The 25,378-nt window shown below is 28.1% G+C and overlaps 3 protein-coding genes across 3 annotated transcripts; all 3 read right to left on the bottom strand.

The window, feature by feature from the left end:
* Positions 1 to 5,266: 5,266 nt before the first annotated feature.
* Positions 5,267 to 6,767, bottom strand: LOC108849681 (protein BPS1, chloroplastic). Its single transcript, XM_018623307.2, has 2 exons — positions 6,608 to 6,767; positions 5,267 to 6,446 (listed from the first exon to the last, which is right to left on the bottom strand). The coding sequence occupies exon 2, from the start codon at positions 6,439 to 6,441 to the stop codon at positions 5,359 to 5,361; it is 1,083 nt and encodes a 360-aa protein (XP_018478809.1). The 5' UTR covers positions 6,442 to 6,446; positions 6,608 to 6,767; the 3' UTR covers positions 5,267 to 5,358.
* Positions 6,768 to 14,197: 7,430 nt separating this feature from the next.
* LOC108859411 (uncharacterized) lies at positions 14,198 to 15,657 on the bottom strand. The gene is made up of 3 exons (XM_018633312.2): positions 15,516 to 15,657; positions 14,703 to 15,451; positions 14,198 to 14,629 (listed from the first exon to the last, which is right to left on the bottom strand). Exons 2-3 carry the CDS (start codon positions 15,275 to 15,277, stop codon positions 14,314 to 14,316), a joined length of 891 nt encoding a protein of 296 aa, XP_018488814.2. The 5' UTR covers positions 15,278 to 15,451; positions 15,516 to 15,657; the 3' UTR covers positions 14,198 to 14,313.
* Positions 15,658 to 16,452: 795 nt separating this feature from the next.
* On the bottom strand, positions 16,453 to 18,002 carry LOC108845644 (uncharacterized). The gene is made up of 3 exons (XM_018618821.2): positions 17,938 to 18,002; positions 17,052 to 17,794; positions 16,453 to 16,946 (listed from the first exon to the last, which is right to left on the bottom strand). The coding sequence occupies exons 1-3, from the start codon at positions 17,992 to 17,994 to the stop codon at positions 16,622 to 16,624; spliced, it is 1,125 nt and encodes a 374-aa protein (XP_018474323.1). The 5' UTR covers positions 17,995 to 18,002; the 3' UTR covers positions 16,453 to 16,621.
* Between the last annotated feature and the right edge of the window lie 7,376 nt (positions 18,003 to 25,378).

Raw genomic sequence — 25,378 nt, forward strand, 5'->3', positions numbered from 1 at the left:
AAAATAGAGATTTGCTATTTTCACCTCTATATTTAGGGGAAAGAATAGCATTCCTCTATAATAGAGGCATATTTTTTTATTTGCAAAATGGTCCTTTAACTTTTTATGATTATAACTAAAATACATATTTATAGATAAATATAATTCTTTTTACATATAATAACACAGTTTTAGTTTACATAATAATTTTTAAACTTTCACAATTATAAATAATCATAAATAAAAATACTATTAATTTATTCAAAATTGAAAAAAAATAACAAATGAAATTTAACGTTTTATTTAACTGAAACTAAAATTAAAATTTAACTATTAAAAGTTTTACATATTTTTAACATATTAATAAAAATCTTTAAGTTCAACATAAATATTAATCAATATTTATTTCTCACTTTGAAATGCATTAACAAATTATTTATGTGAAAATATAGTTTTATGGTTAGGTAATGTCTACTTTATTTTATTTTATTATATATGATAGCTTTTTGTAATAAAAATTTAGTTTAAATAATATTGCAATCTTATGAAAATTAAAAATTACATGATTGAGTGAATTTTCAACATTTATAAATAAAAGGTTTTAGTTGTAAGATAATAAAAGAATCTTTTAAGAATATTCCTTTTTAGAGGAAGAAATAGAGAAATACATTGGAGAAGAACACATCTCTATTATAGAGGAAAAAATAAGGAAATACATTGGAGATGGTCTAAGTCATGACTTCTTTTATCTATAAGTATATGATATTAACTATTAACAAGAAAATTAACTTATATAACAAATCAATTGTCTTTTTTTCGACGGCAAACGGCTATTTTATTACTCAAACTTGTCATAATCAATTGTCATGTATTGTTATATAATGTGTATATATATATATATATATGTTTTTATTTTTATCGTTTTTTTTTGGTTTATTCAGTTTATTCGGTTATAAACATAAGCATTCCAGATCCTATACTTTTTATAAAATCATATACACTCGATTTATATGGTATATACCGAAACCAAACTCATTCCACTCTGGATTCTTTTTTTTATCAAAGCCTATGCTTTCTAAATTTTCATAGAGACCCCAAAAGTCCTTTTGAATAATTTTGATGAATTCTGTTATTTCGTTAAGTCGTAGTACTAAATAACGAGCTAATGAATCTCTTTGTTTTTGCCACTGAATTTCCCATTCAAATTCATCATATGACTCATAACGATCAACTTTACGATGATTCCATGGTATTCCGGATGCGCGTAACATTGGTCTGGATAAACCCCAATTTATTGCTTATATAGTCTATTTCGGTTCGGTATTACCATATTTGACAGGCCTACCCAAAGGTAGAGGAGACTGACTTAAAAAAAGGAGACTTAACAACAAAACAAGAGATAATAGAAAGAGGAAACGAACCTTCATATCTGAGAGAAGAAACCAAAAATACAAAGAGTAACGATCAAAACGCAGAAATGAGAGGAAACCAACGACTACTCCAACTGCTTATACAGACAAAAGGAAAGCTTTATGGGGGCTTATTGGAATAGAGATTTAGAAAAATATCAAGGATTTCATTTATAACGGGATTTAGCTGAATCTATCTGGATTTTAAGGATTTTAACAGAGATTTTGATGAGAAATTTGGTGGAATTTTAAAATAAAAATAAGAATATATCATATATGTGCAAAGATGCTGCACATATATCTTTTAGGAGTCTGATATTCAGGTATATATGCAATTTTTAGCTTAACTAAAGAAGAGATAATCTTAAGTACTGTAGTTCTTATCAATGCAACAAATATCATATCCATATATTTTAATCATTATCGATAACTAACATATAATTTTAGAAAAATAGAGTTGACAAAAAAGTAACACAAAACGTTTTGATACAAAGTGGACAAATTAAAACATGACCAAAACCCAAACCATGACACAAACTTTTTGAAAAGTGGACAAACCAAACGAGATTTGTATATAGCAATTGTTTTACTATTTTTCAAACTGTAATCATATCTTAAAGAAGAACAAACTGTATATGGAACAAACCAAAAAAGTTATGCATTTTTTGATCTTCGATGGTTATTTTGGTCTCTCTCATCTTTAGGGTATTTTTTTGTTATGTTCTGCAGCTGTGCTTTTGTTTATATGAATATTCATAGATTCTCATCAGGATGGAGGGGACTTAGAGATGAATCTCAACAGAAGCAGCTCTAGAGCAGAAGATGATGACTTCGATGATATGATCTGTAACTATGCAAGCTTTGCATTTTTGTTTCAGCTAGTTAGTGCGCATCAGATGAGCAAGATCAAAAAGAGTGAAGAAATATCAGCAATGAGGGAGAAAGAGATTCAGCCGGTTAGTGCTTGCAACTCTTTAATGCTCTTAATTATTAAACTTTGTCATTTTCTCCTTGTTTCGTGTCATCTACATATGACCCCTTCTCTCTCTCTCTCTCTCGCTCTCAACGTTTCATGAAAATGTTATGTGAATCCCCACCGGCAGTACGTATACACAGAGGAGGTATGGCTATGTGTGCGTATCAAACATGAGGTAGTCTTCGCACTGTCAAGAACCAAAGCTAATCAAGAAGAGACAGAGATGTAGAATTTACTAAACGTACAAGATCAAAAAAATTGTTTTATTTATTTATTTTGAAATACCTGTCTTATTAGATGGTATTTGTTTCTAGTGAATTTTGTCTATAAAACCAGCTATCTAATAATTCCAAATAACTCTTGATAAATATCATGAGTGAAATGGGAAAATGATCATTTAATTCCTCAACAAATTGAAATTAACACATTTATTCCCCAACTATAGATTATACAAAATAATTCTTAGAATTCATGTGTATGTTGTTTTAACAAAATTAGAGGTTTAAAAGGTCCACGTCAAATACTTAACTGACGTGGTTAGTCTAATTCATTTGGTAACACCTCTGGCCTTTTTATATTTTTCCCCAATTTTTTTTTTAAAAAAAACTTGAAACTCTAAATCAATGTGCAGAGAATATCAGAGGCAAATTTGGGTGAATAAAATGATTGTAGCACTCTCCTGGTTTGTTTGTGGGTTCTGACGAATTCTTTATTGATGATATGCTGATTAATGACAATTGCATATGCTGATTTGTGAATGTTCTTCTTACTTTGTTTTGGGTTAAAGAGCTTTAATGTCTGTAGTTGTTCCTCTTTCCTTTCCAAAGTAGAACTGAAAACTGCAGCATACAGAAAATGAAATTTTCTCTCAATTTTATTGTTTTCCTGCTATTATCAGCCAACACTTGTTCATCTTAGACGGCATTTTTGGGTTTATAATACTTTTCAAAGTTACCCTTGAGGATTGTTTCAGAGTAACTATCTGCAGAAACAAATTAGAGAGTAAAGAGATTAACAATTGTGTGTAAGAGAGGGGATTAGCACAAAATCAGAAACAACTCCAATCAGAAACAACTCCAATAAATCAGAAACTAACTTATATTTAGCTGGCATTAGTTTTTATTATTGGGCCCATAAAAGAGGATTAATATTTACATGCCTAATTATAAAAGTGATGCTTAACATATTATACGTGCCTATTGACAAACCAATAAGTCTAAAACTTAACATATTATTAATTGTACAGTAAACATATTTATAACATAGTATAACGTTTGTGTTGCTACCATATATTTCTCTAATCGTATTGAATTTAAAGATAATTGTTTAATATATTTGCATACATGCTCGATTTAAAATTATGTGTGCACAACACATTATAATATATGTTTAATATTACAAATATTTACAAAAATGAAATATAGAAAGAAAATCAATGTAATAAAATATTTGTCTACGGCATAAAATTCATGGCCAGGACCTCTATCATTTGTGCATCTCCATCTCAATAGTAAATCGTATAATAATATATTGTTTACTGAAAAAAATAAAAAAATATATAATCTGAATATCTACACTATGATACTTCATATTCATATGATTTTATGATCATTTGTATCTTTTTATAACAAAAAAAGTAAACCAACAAATTTTTCATTGGTAATATTTTTAACAGTTTTTAACAGTTTGTGAACAAAAAAAAAAGATTTTAACAGTTTTAATAATTTATAGTTGTTTTAAAAATTCAAAATATAACATATAAGAAAAAACTATATTTTTATTATATATTTAATGTGATTGTTTAAATTTTTTAACATCACAAATTAAACAAAAAGATGGAGAATGCAAAATTATTATCAAATATTTATTATTCAAAATTATTAATTGTCATATATATATATATATATGTTACTCATATTAAATAATTATGTAGCTTCTGTTTAGGAAAAGAACGAAGAATATTTTTTATCCATTATTAACCAATTTGATAATTAATTTTATAAAATAATAATATATATTTAGATGGACCAACATATTTTTCTAAGAATTCCGAAAATCATTGTGGTGATGACACGTGACTACATTCAAATGTTGTAATGTTCCTCAATTAATATATAAGAGATAATATTCTAACTTTTGTAAAAAGATGAGTACTTTGGGTATCTTATGGATCTCACGTATGATCCGAACCAGACCCAAAATTTACGGGTCTTAAAATAACCAATAAGTATTTTAGTGGATCATAACCGAATCTATATTTTTGGTTTCGGTTCGTGTTTTGGATCCAAATAAAATGCACAGACCTAAAAATTTACATAAAAGATATATATGCAAAATTTCAAATAAACTAATTTATAATTTATATAATTGTAAAAAATTATATGCTTTAATATTTACAATAATGTACAACAATCAACAAATACTAATTCATATTAAACTGTTTATAGTTTAAGAAAAATCAACGCTTTCAAAGCGCGGATCAAAATCTAGTAAATGTGTTAATTTCAATTTGTTGAGGAATTAAATGATCATTTTCCCTGAATGAAATCCTTGTTTTCTAATAAGGGGAGATTTGAAGAAGTTTGAATAAATGATCAATTCAATAAGGATAGATTTGATAGAACTTTCATAAATATTAGATATACAATAAGGGGAGATTTGAATAAAAACTAGAATTTTCTTAAATCCTCAATACAATAAACCCCTCTTAGTTTTTAGAGAAAGATGAAAGAAAAATTTAGACAGAGATAGCGAATGAAGATCCAGTTAGTTTCTAATAAAATTATGCTACTAAAATAATATTCATGAACACTATATGAAAATGTTGTATAATATTCATGAACACTATTTGAAAATTGTGGTCCACTGGTTATCAGTAGCTTGGACATGATCTTTCGTACACTTTTGTTCTGATTTTAGATTTTTATTATTATTTTCAATTTTAATTTCTGGTTACAATGTTATTGTTACTGAACATGAAACAAAACACTCATACTATTCACAAACAAGTCTTTTAACACATATAATCATGGGCAATTTGACTCCTAACTCTTCTTCATATTCGGTCCACAGCCTCCCCACGAATGCGTCTCGAGCAGAGATCACTGTCTTCAACAAGTAACCTGTTTCCTTGGAGACAAAATCAAACCCCTCCGAGAGTTCCATCACTGATTTCTTCAATACCTCTATCAATACATTAGTAACCGACCCTTCTTGGACCGTTTTGTGAAGCTTCTTCACACCTGATTCAACTGCCTCGAGATCTTTAATAACGGTGAACCTGCCTGATAAGAATGCGTTTTTGATCTCCGGGTTAACCATGTTCTGCAGTTCCATGAAAGCTTGCGCCCATGGAACCTTCTCCATCTCCTTTGGAATGGTTAGATAACAGAGATTATCGGAAGAACCAGAAAACACTGCAGCAAACACGCTGGTTATGTACAAAGTCTTGACCATTACACCATATAGAGCTCGTAGGATGACTTTTCCTTTTCCAGATAGTTTCTTCTTGGAGAGACTATGATGATGTTGTTTCAATGATTCAACAAGACTACTCAAAATCGCGCCGCAGTTTTCTATTCTCGGGTTCTTGGAAGCCATGTGCTGCCTCCAACTCTCAAGATGCGACAAAAAAATTTCCTCAGAACAACTGCTCGTCTCCAGCTTACTAAAAGCAAACTTGAGTAACAGGTTTCCGTGGTTGAGACGGTCTAGCTCTGAGGTGAAGGAGTTGCAGAGTTCAAGGAGCTTCAAGGTAATGCCAGAGTAGATATAAATAAAGTTTTCTTCCAAGTCCGAGACAGGAAGCTCTAGATCGGTCACGAGTGTCCTGATACTCTTGTGTGTCTCACAAAGAGATGCCATTGCTTCCTTCATCCAAGAAAGAGTGAGAATAGCATTCCCATCATCCTTTGGTATAAGTACTCTAATCGATAACATCAAGTCTGTCTCGAAACTGTTCAACAATGAGAGAAGATTTGGAGATATGCGTGCATTGTTGGTCTTGGGAAATAGAATCTTGAATGGGTTTCCACAGCGGAAGAACACTCTTGGTGGATGATCTTTTATACGGCTCATATTAACTGTTACACACACAAACAAAAAACAAAGTTACAAATATGAAAAAAAAAAGAAAAAATCTTCATTCAAAAAAAAAAAAAAAACCCAAACATCATTGTTTTTTTTTTTGAACTAAAACGATTTTATCCAAACATTATTGTTGTGAATCTAAACTATTACTCACCTAGACAAAGAGATTCTTGGGAAGTGTTAGCGCTTACTTCAATGTTGGTCTCAAAGAACTTCAGAAGATATGAGAGAGAGGGAAGAAAGAATAATTTACAGTTTAGTACCCTGTTGGAGAAAAGTATAAATAGGAGGAGAGATGGGGTGTGTGTGTTCCAGGAAACGCAAGTGTTGAAACACGCGTTCTTATAAGAGAGGAATCAAACAATTCTTGCCGTGTTCTGCAAATCAACGCAACACGGGAAGCAAAGTTACTCTCACGTTGGTTTTGCCTTCGCTAGTTGTAAAGCAGTGTGGTTAGTTTCAGCTACGCGGCAGTGACTAAGAATATTTCGTGATGTACACGCGTACGGTTGTGACTCGTTTAAGACAGATTGATTTTCTGACTCAGGTGTCAGTTGCCACTTGTCAGTTGACTGACTATGCACACGACAATAAATAAAAAGTAAGAATAACCGGCGGACTTTTCTCAATCCAACGGCTGGAAAGTTCTGGTTCCTTCACGAAAACAATGGTTTGTTTCGGAGTATATTTTAGTAACTACTAGTGGTCCGCCGGGATTCGTATTTTTTATTATTAAAAGAATTTACAGTTTATTTTAGTCTTAGTTAAAAATCATGTTAAAAAATATGAAAATGAATCTATAATATTAAAAGAGAATCATTCTCAAAAAATCTACTTATACAAGGTTATTGCACCCTTATTAATGGCATAATAGTAATTTAGTTAATGGTCTTACATATAATTCTAATAAGCCAATTATATATTAGTAATACGTTTCAGCTGAATAATATGATTATATGAACGTACAAGATCCACTTTCTCAACTAATATACGATGGTTTTCATGCACAGGACCCACTCTTACAAATACAATCTAATGGCCGAATATATGTTATTAAGCAACACATAGTTCTTTAGTTATACATTATATATTAATTAATCCAATGAATTAACACCTGCATATATTCTTTACTTCTCTGACTACTAATACCCTTACATTTAAGTTTGTGTTTTATATTTACTCAATCCATCATAGTTAAAAAATATCGTACTTTAAATTTTAAATAATACTATTGAAAGATAATCATTCAAAAAAAAAAATCTAATAGAAAAAGGTTGTAAGACCATGTGTAAATATTTACCATTTTTGTTCTACTAATAAATATTCTAACCATACAAAATTTTAAACATTTTAAGAGAATCATATTACTCATTATTTCATGTGATATAATTTTCTCTAAAATATTTTATCATTTAACATTATAGTTGTCATGCAATAATTCTATATACAATATTCTATGGTCAATATAGACCTACAATATTTACACATCAATCATAAAAATGAGTTAACATATATCATACAACATTTAAACCATGTCATCCAACATTTATAATTTCAAATATTTACAAAATCAAATTTGATAAAGCACTTTAGTAAACCATCTCTTTAAGAAAATTAGCCTACTTCTGATTCATTTTATTACTAAAAAGGGAGGAGGAATATCATGTTAAATTAATTTTTATAAAAAGTATTTATAAAATGTACACAAATTTTAACAAAATGAAAAAAATCTACAAATCTATACTATTAAATTAGACAAAAAATCTCCAAGTAAATCTTAAGTCTCACCAACTTAATAAATGTAAGTTTTATAAAATACACACAAATATAATACGAGAGTAGGTTTGGGCATTCAGATCTGCGGATCCGGTACCGATTGGTTCCTTTTAGATCTGATTTCTTTGGGTCATAAACATTTGGACCCAATTAGATGTTTTAAAAAAACAAACAATTCGGTTCAAATCATCTCTTTTTTGAATCCGGGTCGATTCAAGTCTATAATTCAAGTACCTGTATTACATGTAATTCGGTATGTACTGGTCGTACAATTCAAGTATTTAAGACCAAAAAAACTCAAAATACCTGAAGACATGAAAAATCTCAAACACAAAAATATCCAAAAATCAAAACAAATATCAGAAAATATTCAAATACCAGAAAATATCCAAATATAATTTAAAATTTTTGAATTTTTTTTTACCCAAACCTGAAACTATAACCAAAATCCGAATCTGAAACTTAAAGTAATTCATAATTATATAGTTTATAGATTTATAGATTTTTTTATTCGGAATAATACGACGTTATAACATAATAATATATAAAATCTCAGAAGTAGTTCATATCAAATTCTATTTATAATCCAAATAAAACTCGCGTTTTCGAAACGCGGGTCAAAATCTAGTATATGTTTAAAAAGAATAATATTTTTATGATCCATCTGATAGTAGTTAAAGATCTACTGCATTGATTTGTTTTGAAGTTGTTAAAGTCAATATGAAATATTATAAGTGGTTAAATAGAACAAAAACTGATCTAGTCAAACAAAGTAAATTCAGTTAAATTTAAACATGGAGAATTTTAAATATTTATATTTATTCTAATTTTAAAATATTTTTGCCTTGTTTTGATTTTTATTTGTTATCAAACAAATTGTTAACTTAATACTATTTTAATTATTAGCATCTAGTTTTGGTGTTGCTTTTTAAATAAAAACACATCACCATCCTTGTATGCCACTTACAATTTCCTTCTGCACAATAGTTAAGTGAGACTGATGTCTCTTTTTTTTATTTTTGTTTGAACATCAATACTATGTATCTACGTTGTATAGACGTTGTGATCATATTTAATTTTGTGTGAGGAAATTATTATTCTGATTTGTTTACTTCAATTTGAAAACAAATATTGTTGTCGGTTATAAATATTCAAATATATTGTCTATACCAATATTGTGGTTTTGCGTGTGGATGACGTAACTGGATGTATATTATAGCACGAAGGCTATCTTTTTGAGTTACTGGGTTTTAAGCAGAAATAATTATAGATTTCATGCGCTAGTCGTGTATTCAAAACGTTTTCATATATTTTTTGATAATTATTCGAGATAGAGTAAAAACAACATGAATTTATTTTGGGCAAATTAAAATTACTTCTTATTGGGTTTTATTTTATCTTAAAATCAAAATACAGAAAGCATATAGATATAGTCTAAACTCATTGAAGCAGGAAAATAGATAAGCTGGTGGAATAGATCTCTTCAACAGAAAAAGAGACAATGAACCACTTATTAACTTTGTTGGAAATTTAGGAAAAAACAGAAACATAAAAACATTAGGAAGTGGACTGTTCCGTTCTATGCCTCGTAGACGTCTTCTTGTGTGGTAACAAAAGCCCAAATAAAATAAGAGATCAGCAAACAGAAAGCCTAATGAAATGTAAGCCCAAAACGAAAGCAAACAGCATGAAACGAAAGAAAACGCACCGTTTAATTAAATGTGACACATGGCAAAAATCGAGAAAAAAAAACCAATTTTATTAGCATAGATCTCAAGTTCTCAACATATTATTATCAGAGCCGGACCTGAGATCTAAAAAAAAATATGTAATTTTGTTCGGATAAGCGAAATAAAAAAATTATGTAGTTTTGTTCAATTTTTTTACATTTTGAAAAAAATCAGCTAATTCCTTTAAAATAGTTGCAAATTTCGTAATTTAAAAACAAAAATTCGTTTTAATATGCACTATAATTTTGTTAATATCAAAGTTATAGATTTTATATTATTTTATAAATTATTTTTAATATTTTTCTCTTAAAATTTAATATTTTATTCATTATTACAATATATAGAAGGAATTTTTTTTAAAAAAAAGTAACCTCACAGAATGGGAGCCCTACACAAATGTTTCACATGGGTTGGATCAAACCCAGCTCTACATATATATATATATATATATATATATATATATATATATATATATATATATATATAATTGATTTAACTAGAATTTTAATGTTTTAATCTTCTATTCTATAAAAATATTTTAACTTTTTGTCAACTGATATCTAGCTATTTATCAATGAAAACAACTAACAAATTCTCTTAAAACATTGAGATATACTATTTCCATGGAACATGCATATCATCTAAACATTTCTTACAACTTTTTGACATTAAATAAATGAAAAGTAAATCATATTTTTAGAAGATAAATTACAAAATATAAAAATTTGAATCGGAATATATCTGTCGACAAAGTCCAAAGACCAAAGCTGTGGAAGTTGCGAATTTAGCTGCGGAAGTTTGCAGTCATAGATAAATGTAGTTTTAGTAATATTATGTGATTTGTACATAAATACATCGGTTAGAAATTGGTGAATTTCCGTGATATTACTGATTGATTATGAGATATTGTATATGTTTAATAATAAATTATAATATTAACATATTATAACATTATAAAAATGTAAAAATATACTATCATGATAAAATATAATGATTATTAATATAATATAAAATAATATAATATTATATAATATAATTCATAATAATTTTATATTTATTTATTTTTAGAATTTAGATGAAAGTTATAATATCAATAAAATTTGTTTTGAATACATATATTAGAAGTTTCAAAGAATATATTGTTTCATTCAGATATGTGTATATATACACATATTTTATATGTATTTAAACAAATTATAATGTATAAAATTATAGTGTATAAAAATTTATCGGATATTTCATTATAATGTATAAAAATTATAATGAATATTCTTCATTAATTTTTATATAAAATAAATTGTGATATTGTTAGTTAATTTAAATTAATATATATATATATATATATATATATATATATATATATATATATATATATTATTTATAATATTTTAATTTTAACACAAATGCTAATAAATCAGATTTTGATTTTAAGAAGTTAGAAACGATTGTAAGCGAATGATAGCATCTTATGTAATTGTTGAAAACATCGACAATCACTAACAACAGCAAAACTCTGTTTTCGTATAATAGCGAAAGAACGAATCCAACCCTAGAGCATCTCCAAAAGACATTATATAACTTCAAATATGAAGTTTTTAATTTTTCAATAAAAACTTCAAAACTTCAAGTTTTGAGTAGTAAAACTTCAAATATAGAGTGTCACTACTCAAAACTTCAAATTTGAAGTTTCATATTTTTCATTGCATTTTTGTCTTTACATTTACAAATTATATTTATAATTCTTAAATAATTTATTCTTTAATCTTTTAAATCCTTCAAAATTTTATAAATCATAAATATTTAAAATTTGCTTTTATAATTTTAAATTTTACAAATAAAACTAAATAAAACTTTAAAATTTTTTTTTTTCAAAACTAGATTTAGATAACAACAATATTAGAAGAAAACTTAACAAATGCAATAATTGATCATATATGAAAATATTACGAAAATAGATTTATAGAATAATGTAGTATTTTACTTGTAATTAATATTTAGTTATGCATTTCTATGTAAATTTATATATTTTACTGTATCATTTTGTTAATTAATATTTCTATAATACTTTTATATATGTGCTGTTTATTTATAAAATTTTATGAATTTAAATTAAGTATCACAAATAGAAGGAGTATAATATAAAATATAAATGGGAAATTGTTTTTTAGACCAAAAATGATAATTATGTCCTGTTAGACTAATTTTTTGTACCATTTTTTTCCTCTAATACCCTTTAGTATTTTCTAAAATAAATAAAACTAAATAGTTTTACAAACAAAAAAAAAATTTAGAAAATTGTAAATACTGATGAAATACGTATATTTACGTACTGATATTTTTCAGTTTTGAAAATGTTTAAATCATAATTTCATATTTTTGTTCTACATAGTAGAAAACGTAATCCACCTTCCGCGTTTAACCTATCATTCTAAAATCTGTTTTCATTGAATCTATTATGTTTAGAATATGTAATCTACGTAAATAATAGTAATCTAAAAATATTTGGAAAACACATTCTGAGCTTAACATATCGTTCTAAAATATGTAGAAATCAGAATCTACACATTACTATAAATCTAAAACTTGTAGAAATCAAAATCTACATAAAGTAAATTTAAAACTAGTAGAAATCGATTTCAAACATGTTTATTGTATTCTACACTCTATGGATAATGATAATCAGTTTCAAAAATATGGGAAGTGAATATTTAGAAATATTGAGTTTCCTTAAACTTATTAATTAAATCAATTTTTAAAAAGTTGTTTTTAAAATAGAAAATCGATTTATAAAAAAATAGAAATCGATTTTTCTTTAGGAAAATAGAAACTCTTTTTTATAGATAAAAATTTATTTATAAAAAAATAGAAGAATCAATTTATTAAAAAAAAAAAGAAAAACGATTTTCTTTTAAAATAGAAAATCTTGATTTATAGAATCAATTTTCAAATTTAAAAAAAAATTATAAAATCATTTTTAATAAAAAAAAAATTGAAGTTTAGGATTTTTGGGATTTTTAATATTTTTAATTAATTTAGTTAAAAATATATTTTAATATTTAACAATATTTTTAGTTGTAATTTCGAAATTTTTAATTGAAATTAGGAACAGTATTGCTATTTTGAAAAAAATAGTCAATAGGACATAAAGTATATGAGCTTACTCTATTAGAACATAGTTATCATTTTTTGGCCTAAAAAAACAATTTTTCTAATATAAATTCTTTTGAAGTTGATTTTAAAATTTTGCTTTTGAAAAAAGTTAACATAAAACTTCAAAATAGAATGTCTTTTTGAGATAGTGCAACAAAAAGAAAAACTGTTAAGGAAAGCAAATCCGGCTTAAAACAAAAAGAACGAATCAATGAATTTTTTAATAAATAGCAAAGAACTTGCAAAGATAGAGATATTCGCAATTAGATTACAAGAATTAGAGTTTTCATAGTTTATTTTATTTTTGTGCTCGAGTTTATTATTCTCTTGCGATTTCATAGCTTTCTCTCAGTAATCCATCTTTGATCTCTTAATAAATAATTTTCATATAATTCATCATCAAATTTGCGGTTTCATTTCGAACAAGCCGAGTTCAAATTCAATAATATGAGCAACTCGTGTCAGTAATGACGTGTATGCTTATCCAATACTCGTACCGAGTAAACACATCAATACCTTTAAGAAATCAAGTCTTTTCTGAAAGGCAACAAGACTGTAGTTGAATTCTCTAATCGGCTAACTGTTCGGACTTCAGGTACGCTGTTACATATAACTATATAACTTTTAAACATCCTAAGAGCATGATTAACCCGGAATTCTTATATTGGGTTTTTTAGCGGAAGTTAATAAACTGTTTCTTAACTTTTAACTAAAAAAAACTAAAAATTAATTCTTAAATAAAAAATTTAAAAACCGATTCTTAGCTTTTTTTAATTAAAAATTAAGAAATAATTTCTTAACTTCCGTTGAGAACTCCATCATAAAAACTTCAGGTTAATCGCGGTCTAATAAATAAGTTTTCAATTCAAATAAATAAATAAATCTTTAAATTTATTTTTGCTTCAAGCCCGTGAACCTTTTTCCCAAACGATGTGAATTTCAAGCTCATGAACTTGTAAGTAATTGTTTACAATTTGTATAAAACAATAATGAATCTTACCCTTCTTTCAGAGAAAAAACAATAATGAATCTTTCAAACATTTCAAATTTCATGAAACAGTTGCTTATTACACTGCCGTCCCATATTATAAGGAAAAAAGTAATTTATTTAAATAGTAGGATCCTTTTCAGGTCCAAGCAACAGCCAGAGATTTATGATAATATTCATCCCCAACAAATGAAAATAGGATACACCACCAAGCCACTAGATAGAAAATGGGGGAAGCCAGAAAGAGGAGGAGATCTTGGCTGGTGCACCTTGAAAAGGAGTGGTGGTTCCGGTGGTAAGATCGTAAATACCAAATCCCTGGCCTATATAGTAGATGGAGTTAGGCTTGAGACCAGGGAACGAGCTCGCTTGGACGCAGAAAGCCTCACTACTTGAAAGAAAGATGCACACATCACCAATGTTCCCAGTGTAACACATGTATCTTCCTCCTTCCAACGTCTCCTCCTCTCTGAATACCATGAACTGGTTCGTTTCATAGTCCTGCCTTTTATTGAGATGCGTTTGGAGGTACCTGAGGAAAGATGTTTCAGTCACAAAGTTGATAACAAAGTAGCTAGCAGAGAGTTAAAGAAAGATATAAATACCATTTGACGAGGAAATGTTCACCAGTGGAGGCTGACTCCACCAGATATTCCGTCCTGTAACACGAACCCACCAAAATCTCCCATTCGGATTGAGGCATCTCGGAAAGGTCACGAAACTGCAACACATGAAACTTGGGATTGGGATGATCCTTGTCTTTTATATCATAGGAGAACAAGTGGTGACCTCCAGGAGAAGGCAAGTAGAAGCATTGGTCTCTCTTGGAATACATGAGGTTTGAGTTATCTAAGTAGCCTAATGAAGGGGTTTGGATATTAGTCCAACGGAGGTCACGACGTGGCCTACAGAGACTAAGCTGTCTACCTAAGAACTTGATAGCAACCACCCAATCATCCTCATCGTCTTGGTCAGGAGGAGAAGAGGACATTGCCACATTCCCGCCAACCCTAGATTGGCAAAGTGGTAAAGAAGTAACCGGAGGCAGAGGAATCACTGTCGTTTCTCTTTTGGAAGCTAAAGGGTTTAAAACGTCAGTGAGACATAGGGAATGATCGCGTTGGTCTTCCATAAATAACCATCCGTGGGAAGCGCCGACTCCTTTCCCTTCAACGATCATCTCTTCTGGTATTGTTTTCTCCACCGTGAGCACATCTTGTTTAGCTGCGTCGAACAGGAGGACATTTCCAATGATTGTTCCTCCATCTTGATTCAAATCCCCACTTATCTACAGTGATACATAGGGGTTGGTGGCTGCTGACGATGACAACACCCTCCTAGCCTTGTCATGAATCTTTCAAATCAATGATTAGTAATTAAAAAAAAACAAGTAATTTCTAGAGAGTGGATAATCTTACGAATGGACTGTTACGGGGAGAGAATTTGGAGAGTCGTCTGAGGAGAAGCTGAGACATTGACGAAAGATTCCACAATATTATTTTGAAACTCAATTTTTTTTATAATAATTACTTGTTTTGTAAACACAAGAAGAAGAAGAAATCTTTTACATGTTTTTCACATATAGAAAGATATTTTCACTCGCTTGAAATAAATTGTATACAGAAACACATCAAAATAATATAGAAAGAAAGCGTTATAGTATTAGTATAGGGCATAAAATCCATGGTGAAGACCCAACAAAAATCCATTAAATATATGATGTTCCAAGAATCTGCACAATCACAACTTTGACTAGGAGGAGAGAATGAGTCGGTACAACAATAGTACAATTATGTACAACTGCTAATACTAAATAGAAAAGTAAACTAGTATAACTAAATTTCGAACTTATACAACTAATATCAATTCTGTTTAAAAAAAAAACATGCAAATCACATAAAACAAATAAATATATGTTACACACAATTATTATATATTAAAAATTAATTAGTTAGATCAAATTAATTTATACACTATGGTCGTTATTAGAGTATCTACACAATAATTCGTTATATTTATGATCTTTTTTAATATTAACAACTTTTGGATAAAAAATAATACATAAAATGTTATTTTGCATTTTTAACTTCTTGTAGAGAAAAGAAGATCAATATCCTTTTTGTAACTTTCTGTATAACTTTCTGTAACTATACAGAAACAAATCAAAATTATAAATTTGGTTTTCTAACTATACAGAAACAAATCCACATTATAAAGAGAAAAGAAGAATATAACATATAGAAAGATATTTTCACTATATCAGTGTTAACATGTAAACCCACGTAAAAAGATAGAGAGTGGGTAAAAGAAAATTTCACAGTTTGCAAAAAAAAAAAAATCACCAAGAGAACAAAAAACAAACAGAGCTAGACTTCACTGAAGTTGAGTGAGTTTCAACAAACAAACAAAGTGAGAAGTTCAACAAGATTATGATCTTTAACAAAGAGAGTTTAACAAGCAGGATGGCTGGCTTGAATATATCTGATGATAACACCAATGAACCAAACACAGCGACAATAGAAACTTAGACTGAAAAGGGTGGAAGCCAACAAGGGATGCGGGAAATCTTCTCTGGTGCATCTTTGGGGTTTTCAAAATGATTGAAGATTTTGGTCGTGAGATCGTAAACAGAAAATACACGGTAAGCGACATAAATGGAATTAGGCTTGAGACCAGGGCAAGAACTAGCCGGGACGCAGAACGCCTCACTGTTTGATAGGAAGATACAAATATCTCCAATGTCCTCTGTGTAACACATCTTTATTGCTCCATCCTTTGTGCCTTCCTCTCTGAACACCATAACTACCGGCAATGTAGACATGCTAGGGGAAAGTGAGACACGGGAGTACCTAAAAAGACATAACATAAGAGCCAAAGGTTATTAGAAATGATCTAGTTGTTGACATGCATGTCAATTGGCAAGGTTGGCATCAATCTCTTAAAGTAAAATGTACCATTTTACGAGGAAAGATTCCCCCGATGGTGACTCCACCCAGTGATCCTCTCTGGGACACGAATCAAGTAGCTCCCACATGGACTGGGGCAACTGGGGAAGGTTGTGAAAAAGCAGCTTATGGATCTTAGGGGGGTATCCGTCCTTGTGGGACTGGATATCCCAGGAGCACAAGTAGTTGCCCACGGGAGCAGGCAAAAAAAAAATTTGATATCTCTTTGAGAACATGAGATTTGAGTTGTTGAATATTTTAAAAGGAGCTAAGACGTTGGTCCACCGCAGGTCACGACGGGGCCTGCAGAAACTCAGCTGGTTACCCAAGAACTTGATACCAACTACCCAATCATCTTCATCTTCTTGTTGACCAGGAGAAGTAGACATTGCCACATTCCACACAACTTCAGTTTGGCAAAGGTGGAGAGTAGTAAATGTAGGCATAGGAATCATCGTTGTTGCGTTTGTTTTGAAAGCCGAAGGGTTGCAAAAGTCGGTCACACGTAGGGAACGATCTTGCCGGTCTTTGAAAAATAACCATCCATGAGAAGCTCCGACCACGGTACCGCCGTTAACGATCTCTTCGGGTATGGTTTTGTCAGTGCATGTGACTAACCTTTCCGTGGCCGCATCGAACAAGTGGATGTCTCCGACCATGCCGCCGTCGCTCGGCGAGTCTTTCTCCACGATGCCAAGCGGAAAACATGGGCTGGTCGATGACGATGAAAACAAGCGAATGGTCTTGTGCAACTGCCACAGTAGAGAAATAAGCAAATAAACTATCTCTTGACAAGACTAAGCGATATGGTTCATATCTTTAATTCGCTAAAATACACTACTAATACATACTTTAAAGCAGCCAAAATCTTAAATAGTACGAGAAGAAATCTCACGAGCGAGTGGCGCCTGGGAGAGAGGTTGGAGAGTCGGGAGAGAAGAGGGTGAGACATTGACGATAGCTTCTACACACAAAAAAAAAAACCTAAGTTATGTTGATGAACGAGGCGAATGTCTATCATCTTCAAGTTAACCAGGAGAATAATTAGATTTGGACACCAACTTTTCTTTTTCCTCTTTCCATTTTTGGCTAAATCAATACCATTAAAACATATCATTCCTAAATTATACCCTTAATGAATGTTTTAAGTTTTTCAAAAATACCCTTATTTTTACAAATGATTAATAAAATTCATTAATGGCATTTGAGTCTTTTAGTTTTGGGTCTGCATAAATATATTTTAATAGATCAACAAATAATGGGCTTACACATATTTATAAAATATGTTACTTTTATTTAATATAAATATTTTATGTTCAAATATTAGACATATATATTCTGAAACTAAATGAATAAAAAAACATAATGACACTATAATGTTATTTTCTTAAATCTATGTATCATAAATTTAATTTTAAATCTAAAATAAAAAATAGAAAAATACAAACTTATAATAGGTCATTAATAACAAAAATAAACTAATATTATCATATTAATAAGTTTTTATATTATCTTTTTTTTATTTGGATGACATAATAAAAATATCATCAAAGTTTAAAGACCACAAATTTATGTATTATTAAAAAGTATATGATTAATTTAATAAAAAAAACAAAATACTATAAGATATTTTATGTTTTATTTGATCATTGGTATTAGATCACAGGTTAATAATGAATTTTTGGGTTTTACCGGGTTTTATCGGATTTTTAATTAACGATTTTTTCATTAAATCCGAACTAGATTATATACATGGTACGGGTCTTCCAGTTCAACAGATCTAGGTCGAATATGAAAACACTTCTTAAAACTCAACATTATTTTCAAAAAAAACTTTTAAATTATATGTTCTTTAATAAAAATTATAAATTCATTCGAATCACTCTTGACCAAATATTTGTTTTATTTATTTTTATTTTAAAGAGAAAAAACAAATAATAAAAATATAAAAATTCAATTGTTATGATTTGAAACAAAAATAATAGTAATTTGTAAATTAATTTTTGGTTAATAAGTGAAAACAACCCGCGCTTTTTAGCAATATTATAATTATAAATCTTTAAAATTATATAATAGCCCAAGTAAGAATTTCGGATAAAACATTGTTTAACTTATTACAAACACAAAACGATTGTATGACGCATTTTAAATTTCACCATACTGTACACACTATTACAAACCCGCATAATTGAAATTTGATCATATTACGGTTTATATAATTAAAACGAATAATAGTTAATCTTTATACTGAAAAAACAACAAAAAAAAAACCCCGCCCTTTCAAAGGCGGGTCAAAATCTAGTTAATTAATTTATCGGATTCTCCTGTCTAAAGAAAGAAATCAAAACGCCAAAACACAGATTTATTTCTTTATATTTTTACTTTTTAAAATAATTTTAAATCTTTATATATAATATTAAAAGAATAAATATTTTCTATACAAAACATGATTATATTTTATCTATGTTATTATTATAAATAGAACACATATCACATCCATATTTTGATAGTCATCCATATTGTGAGTGCGAAAATAATAAAAAGAATGAGTGTTCTTCAACGTATATTCTCCTAAGAACAAAACTTGGGTTTACCCCCTGTGGTGAACTCTCAAATTCACCTCAATTGTTAGCACCAATCAAAATGCCATGTAAGATTAATAAAAAAAAGAAACAAAACTAAAAAAAAGAAAGAAATAAAAAGGACGTAGACTAATTTTTTTAACGCCATCCATGGCTTCTTCTTCATCACCTACACAAAATATTGAAAGCTTCTTTATCATCCACACGGAATATTGAAGCTTTATTTGTCAAATTGGTAAATCCAAAACACTAAACCCTAAATCCTTGGGTAAATTCTAAAAACTAAACCTTAAACCCTTGGATAAACCCTACATCCTTGGGTAAACTCTAAACCTTTGGAATATCTCTTTATCCAAGGGTTTAGGGTTTATCCAAGGGTTTAGGGTTTAGTATTTTGGGTCTAGGGTTTAGTATTTTGGGTTTAGATTTAAGATATAAGGGAAGAGGATTGTAGACACCAATTTGACAAATAAAACTTTCAATATTCTGTGTAGATGATAAAAAGCTTTTAAAATTATGTGTTGGTGATGAAGAAGAAGCCATAGATGGCGTTACAAAAATTAGTCGACGTATTTTTCACTTCTTTCCCTTTTTTTTCTTTTTAATTTTGTTTCCTTTTTTTACTAATCCTACATGGCACTTTGATTGGTGCTAACAATTGAGGTGAATTTGAGAGTTCACCATAGGGGCTGAACCCAAGTCTTGTCATTCTCCTAAACCCAGCCGCTGAAAAAGAGTAGCTAAAGAGCAACTAACAGAAACCAAAAAATATATATTCCATCCTTTTTTTGTATGATGTTTCAATTTTTATAACTAGATTTTGACTTGGGCGCCCACGCGGGTATATTGTTTATTTTAAATAAATAAAATATGATTAGATATCTTTCATATGTATTTATAGGATGCTAGTACCCACTCGAATTTGGATACCCATTTAGTTTTACTTCGAGTTTATATGGATTTCGAGTTTTTGAGATTGAAGATTTTAACCATATTAAATTATTCGTATAAATTTTGGTTGAGGTTCGGTTCAGATCTTTGCGGATTTGGTTCAGATTTAGATAACCAGCTTATATTCATATATACTTTAATTTTCTCAAAATCTACAAATAAATTAAAAAGTAACATATGGATTCGAATAATATATGTCAATATATTAAAATTTAACCTAAAAATTGGTTTGATTTGAATATTTTAATATATTATTAAATATTTTTGATATTTTAAGTATTTTTAGCTATTGTAAATATTTAATTATGAATATTTTATATTTTCGAATATTTTGGACAATTTCAAAAAATCTTATATATTTGGGTTATTCTATGGATATTAAATTTAAAAATAATAAATACATTTAAGTATATAAATATGAGTCCTATATATTGTGATATCCGCAATCTTTCGATTTGGATCCGGTTTAGTATTTTCTATCTAAATACCAATATTTTGAACTCATTTGGATATTTAATCAGTTTCGATTCAGGTTTGATACTATTTTTTGGATCAAAATTCGGTTTTGTTCTTTGGATTCATGAATTCAAGTTTTATTCCCAACATTTTTGTATAATAACATTTTTGGATATTCAGCAATCAAAAAGATATCATATGTAATTCACCTTTTGTATTTTGAAACACCTTTTTGGTTGTTTCCACAAATATTTAATTAATTTATATATGTCTAGTTTTTATTTTTGTAAAACTATTCAAATATATCGTATTGATTTTTATATAATGTAAATCTACAACAACATATATATTATTTAATTTATTTTATATGTAATTTAATTTGTTATCGGTTAGTAATACCTACCACTAAAATTTAACAAAAATTTCCATACTAATTTGTAATAAAATAATAAAATCTAAAACACCTATAATATATAAAATAAATATTTTAATAAATTATTTAATTATATTTTCAACTTTTTATACTTGAGAATCAATAAAAATTAAAATGTAATTATATTAATATCATTTAGCATATGTATTTAGAATTCAATATATTTACATATATTTAATAATATTATAATTATAAAAAGTAAATTATATAATAAAAATCATATTAAATATATAATTGTGTTACATGAAAAACCTGAATTATTTAATGCTAAAATAAGTATTGAAATATATTTTGAATTGGTTTTCAACGTAACTATTAAAATTTTAATGGATTTACATATTACAAATTAATTGGGCTACTTTTAGTTGCTTTAAAATTAATTATATGTCCAATCTCCTTATCAGTTGTTTGGCGCAAAGAAAAATTAGGATTCACTGTAAAAAAAAGGCAGGATTCCTCTTACAGTACAAAAGTCAAGACTTTTGGTTTTTCTTTGTTCAAGCATCTATACTATTAAAACTGAAGTACAAATTTAAAAAAACCCCTAAGTTTTCCACAAAATTTACCATTGCATGCCACTCCCTTAAACACAGCTGTTTCTTTTAATTACTAAATTAATAAACCATCACTAAATCTTAACAATACTAAACAACCTAAATACATCGAGTGCCATTCCCCTTAAACACATCTGTATTTTTTAACTACTAAACCATATAATTACAAAACCATAAATAAACCTTAACAATACTAAACCATCTAAATACAGTAGCTTCATTCCTATATATCGTTGCATAACATTACTAAAATATCTATTGAAATTGTGATATTATCTTCGTTCTTCTTGGTCTACAGAATCAAAAGATTCAATAAATACATTCATACATACCAATGGTTTTAGCAGACCATCGATTTGCTCAAAAAAAAAGCAGACCATCGAAATTACCTTCCAAAATAGTTTCCTATATCTAAGCAATCAACATAACAATTAAGATATCAATCAATAATCACAAGATTCTGGTAATTTTGCAAATCACGTATATAATTAAAAACCTGCATTTGTGTAAATACGTTAAGTTTTTTAATAAACAAATCAATTTAGAATATAATTGAATAGCATGTTCGGTTTTTAATGCTAGAAAATCACACCTAACCAAATCTTTACTAATTATATGTCATTTACCCTACCCTTTCCTACCTAGCTATATATATACTTCTTCCCTAATAAGGTGAAAACCATATCGTTGTAAGCCCCATTTTAAGCTACTACTAAAATATTTTCAATAAGTTTGTTATTCATTTGATTTGGACAAATGTATGAATTCTCTTCGGTCATATACAAAACTCTATCGAATTTAATACAATGAAACATCTATAAATTAATAATGTTGGGATTACACCAAAACTACAAGTTTTTATTAATTTATAGAGATTATTAATTTATCGAAATACTAATTGAACCAAAAACTCAATTTGGAACTATAAAATTATATTAATTTATACATATATTAATTTATATATTATTAATTTAAAGATGTCATACTGTATGCTGTTATGTAAGGTTATCATTAAAATAAACTCTGATATGCATCACTTGAGGCAAGTAAAAAATCAAACATCTAAATTTAAGGCATGGTTATTCAATATAATAACTGATTATATTCTGTCATACTTTGCTTTCACTTTACAAATCTATATTATTTTAAAATTTATGGTACAACTATACAAATTGAATATTCTATGGAATAAATTGTCTATAATTTTTTATTTTCTTACAAATGTTATAATTAATGTATCAAATTTTAATATCATACTAACTTATATTTTTCTATTTTTCTTACTTTTAATTCAAAATGTTTATTTTCTAGATATTTTATACATAAATCTAATCATACAAATGTTAGATTTGTTTATATGATGTCTATGTCGGTCATATAACTTACCGTAAAACGCAAAAAGTGATACGATGTAATTAAACATATTGTTATTTTTCAAATATTATATTAATAAAAACATTGCAAATCATGTATAACATTTAGTACAAACAAAGATAAAAATGAAAATGAACACCCGCTCGGTCGAGCGGGTCAAAATCTAGTTGGATGTTCTTTCTCCAAACGATTGATCATGCCGGTCAAATCCCATTTTAAAATGATTTTTGAATGAGGCAATAGGAATAGGTGTGTATATATATATAATTTATATTTTTTTTTAATCGTGGGGGTCCTAAGCTTCGCCTAAACTAATCCCACGAGACCGACGACAATTCACGTATTCTTGCGATTTAACGCTAGCTCCGGTGGCCACCGCATATCGAACCCATAGCGCTTTCTCTTTGGCGCTTACCACTGGGCCACCATGTAGTGGTTTATATATACAATAAGTGCTACCCTTAATATAACCTCAGCACTTCACAAAATCTCAGAAAATCAAAACGACAAGACAATTAAACTCTGGAACTATATACAATTTATATGACGCAACGATATGAGTTAAGTTAGATATTGCAAGATTATAGTGATCAACAAATGGATTATTCTTCTTTTTTTTAAAGAAAAAATAAGATACAATGATTTTGTTGATGCAAATTACTATTTGTGTGTAGATAACAGTCGGATATTTACGGATCTTATGGTCTAAAATGAAGACTTTTAATTCACGCGAATATCGATTGAATAAGTAAATTAAATTGAGATGGTTTAATAATTTAAAAGGAATGGTTTAATTCAATGGCATATGATGGTAATTATTATGGAAAAGTTAGGGTTAATACTAAATGTATTTCAGTTTTAATAGTTTAGATAGTTTAGATGTTTTGAAATTTTCTAAATGATTTTTTTAAGATAATTAATTAAAATATTTTAAAATAATGTATAATTTTGTCTTACTTATTCAGAATAACAATGGTTTATTATTTTTGATTCTTTTTTATTGTAATCAAGTAGTTTTAGTAAAATTAAAAAAATCTTATTTGTGTTTTATACTAAAACATCTTATAAAATAGAAACAGGAGGAGTATTATACACACATGAAGAGACATAAGTCACATAACCATATATAAATAACTACGGTCGACCCGCCCTACGGACGGGATGATAATTTAAAAATAATTTAAATAGTTAGAGTAATACTTTTGATTTATGTCTAATATTTGTTTTGATTTTAAAATATTTTGTTCTATATTAGTATGAATCATTATTTTATCTATTGTTATTATTTATTCGGTTACATTATTATTACAATTAACTAAATGTTTCCTCACGATTTATTTTTCTATTCTCTTATATTATTTTATATCATGTGTCTCTTATTTGACTATATAAGTATATATTTTATTTTTACACAGTTGTGGATACAGTTCTGGATCTATGTTCAGAATTTTTTTAGAATTCTTGACATAAATATTTAAAATACATTCTACATTTATTTAGTTAGAATAAATTTACATATATCTTTTATATTAAAAATTATTCATTTTGTTTTTATTTGTTTAGTTTCTGTATTCTATTCTATTTTTCCTAACAATTATTGTTAATTTTATTATCTATTAAATTTTATTGTGGTCTTATTTTCGGACGGGTCATTTAACTATATTATTGTATATTTTCATTATGTGTATTTTATAAATTTTAATATAAACCAAATAAAACGACCATTTGAATTCAATATTTTAAATTATAAAGTAAAACACTTATCATTGTGAGTTATGAAAATTTTACAAACTTAAACATAAAAATGTAATATTTTATAATAGTTATAGTGATTTAAAAAATAAAACATCAATACTTTTCTTGTGATAACAAATTAAAAATAAACTCAATTTTATCCACCCTGTCTGAATATGGTCCGGTTCACTGTTAGACCCGTCCAACTGTCAATTTGGTTTCTGTTTAAAATAGTGGCCCATACTTTAATTG

The sequence above is a fragment of the Raphanus sativus genome, chromosome 1 (genome assembly GCF_000801105.2).
Source record: "Raphanus sativus cultivar WK10039 chromosome 1, ASM80110v3, whole genome shotgun sequence".
Classification (NCBI taxonomy): Eukaryota; Viridiplantae; Streptophyta; class Magnoliopsida; order Brassicales; family Brassicaceae; genus Raphanus; species Raphanus sativus.

What these genes read in the sequence shown, in the direction of transcription:
- LOC108849681 (XM_018623307.2), bottom strand. Translation starts at nt 6,441, where the DNA reads ATGAGCCGTATAAAAGATCATCCACCAAGAGTGTTCTTCCGCTGTGGA.
- LOC108859411 (XM_018633312.2), bottom strand. Translation starts at nt 15,277, where the DNA reads ATGATCGTTGAAGGGAAAGGAGTCGGCGCTTCCCACGGATGGTTATTT. An exon ending in GAACATTTCCTCGTCAAATG is followed by an intron (nt 14,630 to 14,702) that starts GTATTTATATCT and finishes ATCTTTCCTCAG; the next exon opens with GTACCTCCAAACGCATCTCA.
- LOC108845644 (XM_018618821.2), bottom strand. Translation starts at nt 17,994, where the DNA reads ATGTCTCACCCTCTTCTCTCCCGACTCTCCAACCTCTCTCCCAGGCGC. An exon ending in CTCCCAGGCGCCACTCGCTC is followed by an intron (nt 17,795 to 17,937) that starts GTGAGATTTCTT and finishes CTACTGTGGCAG; the next exon opens with TTGCACAAGACCATTCGCTT. An exon ending in GAATCTTTCCTCGTAAAATG is followed by an intron (nt 16,947 to 17,051) that starts GTACATTTTACT and finishes ATGTCTTTTTAG; the next exon opens with GTACTCCCGTGTCTCACTTT.